The 14,389-nt window shown below is 49.9% G+C and overlaps 1 protein-coding gene across 1 annotated transcript in view; it reads left to right on the forward strand.

Moving 5' to 3' along the window:
• The window catches only part of LOC135900951 (solute carrier family 2, facilitated glucose transporter member 8-like), a 54,189-nt gene that overhangs the window by 22,019 nt on the left and 17,781 nt on the right, over positions 1-14,389 (forward strand). Inside the window, exon 3 of the mRNA XM_065430581.2 lies at positions 8,115-8,376. Within this exon, the coding sequence (XP_065286653.1) occupies positions 8,115-8,376 (262 nt within the window). The remainder of the gene's footprint in view (positions 1-8,114; positions 8,377-14,389) is intronic.

Consider the following 14,389-nt stretch of genomic DNA (forward strand, 5'->3'; position numbering starts at 1 on the left):
CAACTGATACCAATACGGTGCCACTTACCGCACGTCAGTGGGGTATAAAACGTTAATTCAAGCAATAAAGCACGTCCTAAATAACAATTGTCCAATAAAATACATAGCATACTCGGGTAACGAAAACCTGACATGTTAAATATGTTTTTCGATTACTGCAGCTGCAGCTATACATAAAATATTTAGCTGCGTTGAGCACTCTTAGCCTAAAAAAACGCGAATAAAATTTTGCCATGAATGAATTCTTGTCTGTACTCCCTCAACACTGCGCCTAAACTTTCTTTGTTGCCTATTGTATTTCTTTCATGTATTGTATTATCCACTCCTGCCATAGCCCCAGCAGGGGCTGCAGTATGTGTAAATAAATAAATTGCAACGGGGGTGGTGTTCGCCTAGCAGCACTAGCTCTAGGTTGCAGCGGTAGGCTTAAAACAGGTCGGTCCTATCTCGAAACGGGGAAGCAAGCACACCTCGTCGTCTTCTTCTCATCCACTATAGCACCATGCCCACTGCCAAGTGCCTTCAGTACAATCACTCCCCATCGAAAGAGTAGCCATCCTGGCGACCTAAGGGCAGGAAAACACAGGAGGTCATGGCACTGCTTGAGCCGGGAGACGTGCACAATTTCTTGGCCGCGACGACGCTGGTCGGAAGGCGCTTCCGTGGGCTCGATGAGGTAGTTGACCGCGGATGTTTTTTTCAGTACCCTATAAGGACCGTGGTACTTGGAGAGCAGCTTAGAGGAAAGGCCTGGTGGAGTAGAGGGCACCCACAACCAGACCAGCGAGCCAGGAGCAAAGCACGTAGCCGCAGTAGATGAATCATGGCGATGCTTTTGGCGCCACTGGTCCTGGGATGTCAACGAACGAGCGAGCTGGCGACATTCTTCGGCGTAAGCAGCCGCTCTAGAAACAGTCGTGCACTCCGAAGCATCTGGTCGGTAAGGCAGAATCGTGTCCATAGTGCATGAAGGTTCGTGTCCGTAAAGGAGAAAGAAAGGGGAGAACCCAGTGGTGCTTTGCTTGGCGGTATTGTAAGCGTAGGTGACGAAAGGCAGAATGCGATCCCAATTCGAGTGGTCAGATGAAGCATACATGGCCAACATGTCGCCAAGGGTGCGGTTGAAACGCTCTGTCATCCCATTAGTTTGAGGATGATATGCCGTGGTGGTGCGGTGAATGATGCGACACTCCTTTAGCAATGCTGCAATGACGTCGGAGAGAAAAACGCGACCGCGGTCACTCAGTAATTCTCTAGGTGCTCCATGGCGTAAAATCAGGTTTCGAAGGAGAAAACTGGCGACGTCTTTTGCTGTGGCAGATGCTAGGGCTGAAGTTTCGGCGTACCGCGTGAGGTGGTCGATAGCGACAATAACCCAGCGGTTGCCGTTTGGAGTGTTGGGAAGCGGACCGTATAGGTCAATGCCGACGCGGTCGAACGCGCGCGCGGGGCATGGTAAAGGTTGCAAGGGGCCGGTGGCATGTTGAGGTGGCGTCTTGCGTCGTTGGCATATGAGGCAGGACCGGACGTACTGGCGAACGAAGCGGTACATACCGCGCCAGTAGTACCGAAGCTGGATGCGAGAGTATGTCTTTAAGACACCAGCGTGGCCGCATTGGGGATCGTCGTGGAACGTGGCGCAGATGTCAGGGTGCAGGTGTCGGGGTATAACAAGCAACCACTTGCGACCGCTCGAATTGTAGTTGCGGCGGTACAGCAGGTTATCTGGAATGATGAAGTGCGCTGCTTGACGACGGAGCGTCCGAGAAATTGGCGCTGGCAACTGGCTAGACAGGAAGTCAAGAAGCGAAGAGATCCATGGGTCCTTGCGCTGCTCTGATGGCATGTCGGTAATGTTGAGGGCGAAGGCTCCATGTGTGGAAATAGACGAGTGGACAGGACCGGAGGGCAGGGGTGACCGGGATAGAGCGTCTGCGTCTGAATGTTTTCGGCCGGAGCGATAAACAACGCGGATGTCGTACTCTTGTAGGCGCAATGCCCAGCGGGCGAGCCGACCAGTTGTATCTTTTAAGGAAGATAACCAGCATAGGGCATGATGGTCGGTCACGATGTCAAATGGACGCCCGTACACATAAGGACGAAATTTTCCGATTGCCCAAACGATGGCCAGACATTCCTTTTCAGTAAGCGAGTAGTTCGCCTCGGCTTTGGTAAGGGTGCGGCTAGCATACGCGACGACGTACTCTTCGAAGCCATCCTTGCGTTGTGCAAGAACAGCGCCGAGCACGACACCGCTAGCGTCCGTATGGAGTGCAGATGGATCGAAGTGTCGCAGTACTGGAGGAGAGGTGAGAACGCGTCGCAGTTCTTGGAATGCGTCGTCGCATGCCGGGGACCAGGCTGATAGGTCAGAACTGCCAGTGAGAAGCTGCGTCAAGGGGGCGATGATAGAGGCAAAGTTACGGATGAAGCGCCGGAAATATGAGCACAAGCCGATGAAACTGCGAAGCTCTTTCATGGTGGTTGGTTTGGGGAACTCGGTTACGGCGCTAAGTTTCGTGGGGTCCGGGAGGATACCGTCTTTGGAAACTACATGACCGAGAATAGTAAGCTTGCGAGCGCCGAAGTGGCATTTCTTCAAATTTAGTTGCAGTCCTGCAGTGGAGAGGCACGCAAGGACTTGCTCGAGGCGGCTGAGGTGTGTCGCAAAGTCGGTGGAAAAAACCACAATGTCATCCAAATAAGAGAGGCACGTTTTCCACTTCAGCCCTCGAAGAATGCTATCCATCATTCGCTCGAAAGTGGCAGGCGCGTTGCAGAGGCCGAACGGCATGACGGTGAATTCATATAGCCCATCAGGAGTTACAAAGGCTGTCTTTTGGCGATCGGCCTCTGCCATGGGCACTTGCCAATACCCGGAGCGTAGATCCAGCGAGGAAAAGAATTCCGCTCCCTGCAGACTGTCCAAGGCATCGTCGATGCGTGGCAGAGGATATACATCTTTGCGCGTTATTCGGTTAAGGCGGCGATAGTCAACGCAGAACCGAATGGAGCCGTCTTTCTTTTTAACAAGGACAACCGGAGATGCCCAGGGGCCAGGGACTGTTAGAGGGCTGGATTATGCCACGCTCCAGCATGTCGTCAACGTGCTCGTCGATGACACGGCGTTCAGCGGCCGACACACGATACGGACGCTGGCGCAGTGGTGTTTGTTGGCCGGTGTCGATACGGTGAACGACTGCGGACACCCGGCCCAAGGATGGTTGGCCAATGTCAAATGAGTCACGAAAACGCTGGAGGAGCTTGATGATTTCGGTGTGCTGCGCAGGTGTGAGTTCTGCATCGACGGAACGAGCGAAGACGTCTACAGGGGCATCGGTCGCGGCGGCAGGAGTTACGGCACAAATCGGAAGTGTTGCCGTATCACCAAACATGGTGGCCGGGAGAATGCTATCGAAAGCTTCAGCTGTACCCAGGCACTCGCCGCGGAGTAGGGATGATGGGCAGGCGGATGGATTGCACACGTAAAGGGCAGCAGAACCTTCGCAAAAAGTGATGACAGCAAACGGAAGCAGAAAGTTCCGGCGGCGCGCGCAAGTGGTCGACGGCGTAAACAGGACAGATGAGTTCGCAGCAGAGCTACATAACAGAGGAACCAGAGCGGCGGAGAAAGGTGCAATATCGATGTCAGAGGCGGCAACAAATTTAGGAGAAGAATAGTCGTCAGGGTCAAAACACGGCACTGATAACGGTAACTTCGCAACGAGCGCAGTCGATAAGAGCTTGATTCACAGATAGGAAATTCCAACCAAGAATAACATCGTGCGAGGAACGAGGCAGGACGACAAATTCGATAACGTGCAGAACGCTTTGAATGACAACCCGGGCTGTGCACGACGCTGAAGGCTGAATGCGATGCGAGGTTGCCGTACGCAGAGAAAGAGAGGTAAGGGGAATGGTCACTTTGTTCAAATTGCGGCAGAGCTTCTCACTAATAATAGAAACGGCGGCTCCGGTGTCGATAAGTGCGTGTACGGTGACGCCGTCTATGGACAGTTCAATTTCGTTCGCCGGCGTAGAATGAGGCCTTGAAATGTTCGACGGAAACGCAGTTCTTGCCTCAGGAACTGCGACTGCTAGTTTTCCTCTCGGGCTGGGCTGGGTCGGCGAACCATCGGGGAAATGGATCGGCGACGTGGGGAAGGCGACCGGCGTGAATCGAAGGGGAGGCGACTGTAAGAGGTGTCCGGAGGAAGGTTGGAGTGGTCCTGACGCGGAAGTCGAGCAGGCCTGTAGCTTGAGGCACCCCCACTGTCAGGTAAACGGGGGCTGCGACGGCGGCAGAATCGTGCTACGTGGCCCGGAAAATGGCATGAATAACAGATTGGCCGGTTATCAGGTGTTCGCCACGGGTTGACGACAGGAGCTCCAGCAGCCGAGTAAGGAACGACTAGTGGACGCGAAGGAGGCGGCAGTACATGGTAGGTGCCGGTGGCCCGGTATGAATCAGGAGCCGGAGGAGCGTAAGGCCGGGCGACAACGTCAGCGTACGTTGGCGGTCCAGCTGCAGGCTGCGGAGGAGGGGCAGATGGCAGCGCCGCGGCAACTTGCGTCTGAATGACGTGACGAAGCGTAGGAGCCAGGTTTGTCGACGGCTCGGGTGCGCTATTCGCCAGAGAGAGTTGGCGTGCGACTTCCTGGCGGATGAACTGCTTTATCTCCGGCATTAAGGCAGAGATGTCGGCAGCGTCGCGACCGAAGGCCAACGGGGAGAGATCCGCAGTGTCCTGCTGAGCAGCGCGTGTTGATGCACGTTGCTTGCGCAGCTCGTTGTACTGCTGGCAAAGCTGTATGACCTCGGCAATAGTGCGGGGACTCTTCGCGACGAGCATCTGAAAGGCATGCTCATCGATGCCTTTCATGACGTGCTTGATCTTGTCTGCTTCATCCATGGATGAGTTGACGCGCTTGCAGAGCGAGAGCACGTCTTCAATATAACTGGTGAAGGTCTCTTCCAGGCGTTGAGCTCGACCACGCAAGCGCTGCTCAGCACGAAGCCGACGAACTGCGGGACGGCCGAAGACCTCAGCCAAAGTCGCCGCGAAAGCCGACCAGGTGGTGAAATCGGCTTCATGATTGCGGAACCATAGGTTGGCCACGTCAGTCAAGTAAAATATGACATTGGTGAGCTTGGCGCGGTCGTCCCACTTATTATAGGCGCTTACACGGTCATATTCGGCGAGCCAGTCTTCCACGTCGTGGTCGTCTGTGCCGCTAAATATAGCCGGATCACGCTGACGGATAACACCAGAGCAGACGATCGCCGGGGGCACGGGAGCAGCAGCCTGGGACGGTCCCGGTTCATCCATTGGAACAGCTGGTAGTAGCGTCCGACTGCGGAGTTCCAGGATGTTGAAGAGAAACCCAGCAGCTCCACCAAATGCAACGGGGGTGGTGTTCGCCTAGCAGCACTAGCTCTAGGTTGCAGCGGTAGGCTTAAAACAGGTCGGTCCTATCTCAAAACGGGGAAGCAAGCACACCTCGTCGTCTTCTTCTCATCCACTATAGCACCATGCCCACTGCCAGGTGCCTTCAGTACAAAATAAATAAATAAATAAATAAATAAATAAATAAATAAATAAATAAATAAATAAATAAATAAATAAATAAATAAATATTCAAGTAGCTCAACCTACGTGCTTCATGGTGAAATAAGCCGTAGTTGATTTTGCGCCCTCTGGGGCTATCACTGGAACTTTCTCACTCTAGAGCTATAGCTTGGGGCAAAAAGCGGCAACTACGACGACGTCGCTATACTGCTATTATGCCGTTGGTATGCTGGCTGTAGAAGAAAAGCTGCGCGAAAAAAAATGGCTGTGGCTTAGCTAAGGTTAAGCCCAGGATGCGAAGCATACTAGCCTTTATTTTAGCTGTTGAACCACTGTTTAGCCTGGTGAACTGCTGTTGCTTGGCTACATTTGGTTCGGCTAGACGAAGAAACAACTCATGCGTTACTCTGCTTCGCCTTCAAGAGTGGAACGCGACAGCGTTCCCGTCGACCCGCCAAGGGGTGTAAGACAATGGGCTATGGCGCAGCGACTACGCGCCCCGCATTGGACGTGGTGAGCGTCGTGCAACGCAGCGTTCGGCGCGGCAACGAAATGTGCGCCTGAGCAAGCGACGCACGCCTGAGCCTTAGAAACAGCTCGTTTCTAAGGCAACACCGCATTCACTAGAGGCGCTTTTGTACCGCTTTGAAACATCGTACTCGTGGCTCAGTGGTAGCGTCTCCGTCTCACACTCCGGAGACCCTGGTTCGATTCCCACCCAGCCCATCTTGCAAGAGTTGAGCCAAAGCCACCTAGAAACAGTCTCTGTAGCACGCCGCAACCTTCGCTTCTCATTCCAACCAGCAGCTCTGTCTCCAGGAGGCATCTCACCTAGTGAGTGTCTAGCAGAGGCAACCGCAGCTGCTTATATACCGCCGCGACGCCGCGAGCGACGGCGCGAGTTGGAGCCCCGTTTCTCCTCTGTCTTGACGTCACGGTGTCACGTGGTATTGAAGGCGACACCGCCGCGCCTGAGGAACTGGGTTGAACTCTAGTAATATGCTTCGCATAAAAACAGGCAACCAAACAAGTACCGCCATGTTGCTACAACTTCTTTTCGTAAGGCTAATAATGCTGAAGATATGCAATAAGAAGCATTTACGCATAGCACGTACGTATGGACAATATGCGAAATTCATTGTGTAGACTTTCCACATTGTTCAAGTACTAGTTTCAAATGGTTATTTATAAAATGTTTATAAGGAATTTGTGATGCGAGGAAGAATGCGTTTACAGGCGCTTTCACCAGATGGCACCACCATACTTTATAGGACTCAGGATCGCTTTGATTTTCCGTCTCTGCTAAATCATCTGAATCGTATCTCCTCGTCGGTGACCGCGCCTGCACAGAGTAGTTACGAGGCGGCGCCATTGGGGTTACAAATTTCAATGCACGCGCCTAATGGGATGCTTTTGCTCTAAAATTGGTTATAATGGGGATTTTGTTTTTATTTTGCGCCGCAAGCAAACGGATTTTGGTACTGAAAGGCACCTATGCGTGCGCAAAGCGCGACTCTTGGCTTGCGTTCTTTTGTACCGCTCTGGTGTTCTTTCGTATTTTGCAAGTCCGGTGGTCTCCGTTCGCTAACATTGCGCAAGCATAATTTAGGACTATTTATTAACTCTATGCCTGTGGTCACTGTTTTCTATGTATGGGAAATATGGCGGCTTTTCCTGTAGAGTTAGGTTAGCTTAGGTTAGGTTAGGTTAAATTAGGCTTTTCAGTGTTCCAGGCCATGGGTCCGCAGAGTACTCGGGCACGAAAATGCGAAGTCCTACTATTGGGATAGATAGTCAATATAAGATTGAATCAATATAAGTCTTTGATGGGGACGCAGCAAACGGAGGCCTTGGATAGGAGTGATCATGTGGTCAGGAGGGACTTTGCCGAGCTCTTGAATTGGTGGAGGTGTCCCACTCCGATGGTGCGCAGCGTTTTTTTTTTTTCATTCCTCTTAGCCCCTGTGTCAAATAACAAAGCCTGTTACGTTGTTAGTGCTTTCATTTTACTCTCCTTGTGAAATGAACCATCGCGAATGTTGAAGGAATGGGAATCCTTCTGTGTGTTTGAGCTAAATGTGCAGTAGTCAGAAGCAGCGAATTTACAAGACTGACGAAGACTGCGCGTCGCTCGAATGACGCCTCGTTTCTCCGGCAGCCCGGAATTTTCTTTGCTGTCACCTCACGTGCGAGTGCTTTCGTGTGGTATACATGGAGTTGGTGAACCAGATAAAGCGAAGTGGTGCGCAAACCGGGACAAGTAACTGCGCACTTTGTACCAGGGTTTCGGTGTATGGCTTTGCTGCCGTGAAGAAAGTTTACTCCAAGATGCTATCGTACAGTTCTTGCCATCGATCCCTACACCGTTAGAAACGCTTTTTAAAACAGCAATCGCCTTTTTGTTAGAGTAGGCGCGGAATGTACGGTACAGTTACGTATTACTTTTCAGAGTGAATCAGTGATATTGATGAGTAGGCAGTAGAATAATTCGTATAAAGTATATATACGCCAGCATGAAGCATTGAAGCATCTCTTACATCGCAGGCTTGACTCGCTGCTTCCGCTGGCGGCTGTGTTCGGTTCAATGTGGGGTTGCTGCCTGGCCTGCTGGCTGGGCCGTCGGCGGGCGATGGCGATCGGTTCCCTGGGCTCGCTGTGTGCATGGCTAGCCCTCGGTTGGACCTCCACCGACTTTTGGAGCCTCTACACTGCAAGGTTCCTGGAGGGTGCCGCCACCGGGGTCATCTCGCTCATCGCGCCTGCGTACGTCGCCGAAATCGCGACTGTCAAGGACAGGGGCAAGCAGGTGTGTTTATTGCCTATGAGGGAATACAGCGCGCCATGGAAGGAATAGGAAAGTCGGCAAACGAAGTGCCCTGTCAGAAAGAAGGAAGCTAATGAGATGGAAGAAGCCGAATGAGAACGGCGAGTGCACTAGAATCGAATGCAAAAGAAAATATTTTTAATTAATGTAATAGCAAGCTGGCCTGTGTCGTTAAGAAAAGTGGTAAGGTTTAGAGTGCACGGGAAGAACGCAGTGAAAGGGGACGTTTGAGAATTCTTGGCGGACGACGGCTTGGATCAAGGAGTTCATCGCCGGAGAAGGAGGTGGCCGCTGGCTGTGTCACCTCGACCTCACGACGAATGGTGCGGGTTAAGTTGTAAACTTAACCCGCATCATCTATACCACCACCCCCCATACATCTTGGTCATGGTTTTCTAAAATTTGCCATGCGTACTGACAAACAAAAGCTACAGAACCAGTTTACGGAACACGTTCTTTTTAGAACAACATTCTCCTTGGTCATGAATTGTCTCGTTTCTCAGTAGTTCGTGCCGGCGCTCTGCTTGTGCCATTCAAAGCTCCACTTGTGTTCTGGACTCTGCCAAAGAGCCAATTCACCTATCATTAGCCCCGTGAAGCTACTGTACTTTTATTGTCTAATGCGTGGCAGACGCTCAAGCGAAAGTGCACGCATACAGTGCCACTTTACAATAAGAAGCCATCGTGACATATGATTACGAACTGCGGTGTCTGGCGCTAGTTGTTCGTGTAGTTTATTGATTTATTTAGTGTTTATTCGGTCATTCATTTCTTTTGCATACTCACTCTCAAGAAGAGTGAGTGTGCAATATTTTTGTTGCAGACCCGATGTGGCGATAGATAGAGTTTCGAAAAGGTCTATAGGCTCCGGTGCGGTGGCTACATTTAGGTAAACGTAAAAACTCCCACATCAAGAGGTGTTCAATTCATGGCCATGAGCTTAGAAAAATGTCTGTGAAAAATATTTATGCCTCAAAAAACTGTGTGCAAGAGAAAAAAACTATTCCCTGTGCTGATGGCAGACATCCCGCTTTTTCGGTACACCTGTACAAGGTAAATGCTGTGACTTCCTTCGAAAGATGCACATTTTCACAATCGTAGTAAACCGCTGCTCTTTTCAAGCTGTTGGAATTCAGTCATTGAAGCTTAGAAGGGTGACAGATTGAGCTGGCTAGTATTCAGTTTTCTAGCAAGATTTTATGGCGCGAAACAGTAACAAGACGACAAATTGTTATAAGCGGTATCCCTGTTTGTTCTCGCCCTGTGGTTCTTTCCTCGGGCTGTGAAACTAGGGATGCTGAAAAAGAGAAAGTTTTGAACAGAATGCCAATATTCGATAAAAACGACTTCCAAATCTTGAATCGAACACCGAATATGTGAAATTTGTACAATATTAAAACACAAACGGGTACGTGCCGGGGTCCTGTGGCAAGAAACGCTGTATTCATTATTTTACAACCGATGTCGTCAGCAGCAGTATTTAAGGCAAACTTGAAATTTGTAAATGCGAAAAACATAAGAAGTAATCGCATCTGATGCACCATGCCAATGGCCACTGTGAAAAGAAAAAAAAACATGGTGACAGCAAATGCGCGTAATGGGAAGGAGCCTTAGTTGAATACCTAAGTGCGATACCAGAGTGAAACACTCCATTTTAGGGGAGCCCAAGCAGTTTCGCCAAGTAATTGTCCTTGGCCAATTGGCCTTGCTAAGATCGAGACAGCCGATTCGTAGGCTACAAATTATGAAACTTGCTCATTCACCGACTGGAATCTGTTGTGTAGTAAACACCGTGCATTCACTCGAAAACTGGTCCAGCTGTTCTTCCGCAGCTTAATTATTCGTAAGAATGTCCACTTGGGTCATTATTTCTCCCTGAAGACTGCAACATATGTTTTCTGTTAATGTATTACAAGAAGACGAAGCAGTATTGTTATCAATGGAACTGGGGTGCGTCAGATGCAGCTCAGATGGGAAGGAGGAGAGTGGTTGTAGAGCGGGCTGGAGTTGAGAGCCGCGCGAGTGATCGGGTCGCATTGGTCACGAGTTATCGTTAAAGCAATTTCATTGTCGGCATCGTTAGGATCAGTGCTAACTGCATGCGGGCTTTAACAATACGATGATGCATTGCACATCTTGCCAACGGATCCACGTCAATTTTACCACTCGTCAAAACGGCTTTTCCCAAAAAAGATCGTCTGAAGAGGATGCCGTCGTTGATGCATCCGATACTGATAAAACGCCTCGCACGACGACCAAAACGTCCAAACATACTGCTAGCTTGGAAGCGATAAGGGTGCCGTACAGCCATGGTATGGAGAAAGCGAATGTGAAGAGTGGCTCGCTTTAGTGTACCGATGCGAAGCTTGAGCTGCAGCTTTTCCAGCAAGAAACCGGAGAAACACTGGTCAAGGATGCCTGTTACACAAGCCTCCAGAGAGCGATTTCAGAACAGTAGCTGCAACTCCGGTCACTTTGAGACCGGGACTAGCAGGATCAATTTTTTTAAACCTGTAGCTAGTCAGTCGAGTGTTGCAAGGTGAACAAAAATAACACTCAGGTTCACCTAGATTCGGCTATAATAGGTGGATAAAGAACATCGGAAATCGGCATGGGCAGTGGCTGTTGGCCATCGACAAAATGCGACTGCACATATCTGCTCAGTTGTAATAAGAGCACTCCGTAAATTATTTTCACTCAAGGCAACAGCGGGCATTGCTTGCATGGTCCAGTTAAATTTAATTAGGCTAGTTTTTCGCGGGCAATACAGGCCTGAAACCGGAGTATAATGGAGGTTTTAGTAGCAGGTACTTCACAGAGAGGTCGGTTAATTAAATGGATGCCCCTACAACATTTGTGAAGTGTATGGCCTGGAGCAAGAACAGCCCTATAACTACGTTTTAGACGGAAAACGTCGACAGGTGGAAGTAGAAGGCAGTCGCAGTCGTCTATAAATCACCTTCCCATATTTAACGCAGATCGTTGTTTTGGGCGGACAGCAGATATCGATGGCCCATGAAGGTGGGCCGTCGATGTTTCAGCATTCGTATTGGTTTCAAGATGGAGCGTCATTTGAAGTAGGCTCCTGGAACATAAGAGTGGAATGTTTAGAAAGAAAAACATAGCTGAAGATGCCGGTCATGAAGGCACTATTTCATCATAGCGAATAGAAGAAGAGCGAGCAGCGAGACAAATCCCCACGTGGATCACTTGTGCGGAAAATTTTAAAGATGTCATCATCGCGGAATTCTTCGCTGTGACTATCTAAGCGTGCAATTTTCATTTTAGGTGCTGTGTACACCACCAGTTAGCTCTGAAAGCTCGTTGGTGCTCGTCATGTGTACTACATCTGTATATGTGCCCTGTTCGCACCCCTCTTTTAATCGCGTACTAGCTGGTCCACTCTTCCTCATGCGGCCTAAAGCAGACCAACGCTACATCCCTCAACTAAGAGATCGCATTTAGGAGCATCATTATGACGTCCTAGTGATTTTGTATCGATCTGCTTCAACATTTTAGGTCGTTCCTCGATCTTAGCGCCAATTTTAGCACCAGAGCCGCACAACGTACCAAGATAGGGAACTTTCCCAATTTTCCCAATTTGACATCATAAAGCAGTGATACGACAAGCATTACTGTGTACCGACGCAGGTCACTGCTTGTAAGCATTGGCCTATAGCGACCGCACGGTTTGATTTTCATGGTAGGAAATGTCAGCCACGCTATACTAGTATCAGATTTGTTTTCCCACTTCTCTCTTTTGGTTTGAGATGGCCTTTAAGAAAATGCTTGACTGCAACACAGATCTCTCAGTCATGGCTTCTTCTCAACTCTGCCCATCAGATTTTCCTCTACGTGTGATAGTTACAGCACCATAGGAGGATATACTCCGGGAGTTTCATTCTATCCCCGCTGTATCTCATTTGGACTAAGCCTGTGAAGCATTCCATCGCCAATCGTATTGTCACCAATGGTCAGCCGACCCATGTCACGTCATGCCATCTCGCTCTTGAAAAGTACCGCATTACACGGCAGGAGTTCGAGCAAATGGTTGAGATTAGCTTGTTCGCCTGTTCCCAATCAGCTGGTCGACGCGCCTGCACATGTTTGCGAAATAAAAGTGAGGCTGGTAACCCTACGGGGCTCCTATTCTGTCAACTGCTCTGGACCGCAATGGCCTAGGGGACCTGCCAAACTGCATGATGGGCTAGCGTGAATGCGCAATATTTTCTAAGCTCAACCTCAAAAAGGCATACCACCAAATTCCTATTCCTGCGGTGAACGTTCCCAAGGCCACCATTGTCACCCCATGTGGGCTGCTAGAATTCGTCCGCAGTTTTCAGCGCTTCACTGTGTCATCCTTTGATGTTTTTCATTCGTGTTCGATTATGTGAACGCGATTCTGGTCGCCAATGCCTCGACTTCGGAACCACTCCGCCATCTGCACCGCTTCTTCGGCCATTTCATCGAGCATGGCGTGATCATAACCGTGACAAAGTGTGGATTGCGTGTTCTATACTTTGAGTTGTTCGGTCACTTGGTTGAGGCCAGCGGCATCCATCGCCTTTCTTCCAAAGCCATCACTGAATCGCCACGCCCAAAATCGCTGCGACAACTACGCTGCTTTATGGGACTCAGGAATTATTACTGGCACTTCGCACCTCGATGTGCCGTCATCATCCAAGCCACCAAGAGCCTACTTCAGAGAACAAAGTCAACTTCACCCATCCTTGCTTTGTCTGCTGCCGCGAATGATGCCTTCATAGCTGTCAAAGAGGCCCTGTCGTTTGCTTGTCTTCTGGTGCAGACTGAGCACGAGGCCCCCAAGAGTATCATGGCAGATGCCTCGGGATACGTTATCGGTGGTGTTCTTCAGCAGTACTTCAGCACTTCCTCAGCAGCCACTGGTGACCACTCGTTTCTTTTTCTTCAGAAGACTTAACATCAACTGAGCAATGATATAGTACACTAGGACGCGAACTCATTGCCACCTACCTGAGAGTGAAGCACAAGCCTCAAACTACAGCCTTCACATGCGCCCTTAGTGCTTACAGCCCACGTGAAATTCGTCGCCTGTCATTCTTGTCTGAATTCGCAAGCAACATTCAGCAAGTAAAAGGCGCAGATAACGTTCCTGCGGATACCGTCAGCTGGCTTTCACGCTCAGTGGCTCTACTTTCCCACTCCAACAGCTTGCAGATTTACAAGAAACGAGACGAAGACCTACACGTCCTCCCGTTGTCGAATTCCTATTCTCTATTAAAAAAATGTACTTTCCAGACACCGACATACACATTGTCTGCAACGTTATTGCCGGTTCGGGGCACCAACGTCCTTACGTGCCTCCAGCATTACGCCGACTCGTTTTCTGCCAATTTCACTCGCTTTCACATTCTCGCGTTCGTGCGTCGTAACGTCATGGTACGGACCGGAATGAGTACGGAATGAACAGTGACATTCGCAATTGGACACACTCCTGTCTGGCTTGCGAAAAGTGCAAAGTATCACGGTGCCAAGTATTGCGGCACATTTCCACCCTGTTAAGGAAGTTCACTGTTTCGGATGCGTGTTTTGCCTTCATCCCTGCGTATATAGTAGAACCCTTGTCGCCATCCAAAGGGTTCCGCTATATTCTGACCAAAGTAGTCAATTTACCCGGAGACCAAAAGCGACGCCGTTACAGTGCATCAGTTCCTTCAACCCTCGTTTCTACATACATGGTTAGCCTGTTTTATCCCTCCTATTGAAATAATAACTGACAGGGATTGTCATTACGAGGCCGAGCTCTTCGCCAGCTCACGAGCCATGCAGGAAAGCTGGTGTGTACCACGCATTTCATGCGCGTGGCCGGTGGTAAAAATTATACTGGGGACCTCCGCTACGGCGTGCTTTATAATAAGATAGTGATCTATGTGAATATTTCAGGTCCAAGACCACGCTTTCCATCCGCAGAGTAATGGGTTGCTAGAGCTGTTTCACCACCCAGTGAAGGCTG

Source organism: Dermacentor albipictus, chromosome 2 (genome assembly GCF_038994185.2).
Source record: "Dermacentor albipictus isolate Rhodes 1998 colony chromosome 2, USDA_Dalb.pri_finalv2, whole genome shotgun sequence".
NCBI lineage: Eukaryota > Metazoa > Arthropoda > Arachnida > Ixodida > Ixodidae > Dermacentor > Dermacentor albipictus.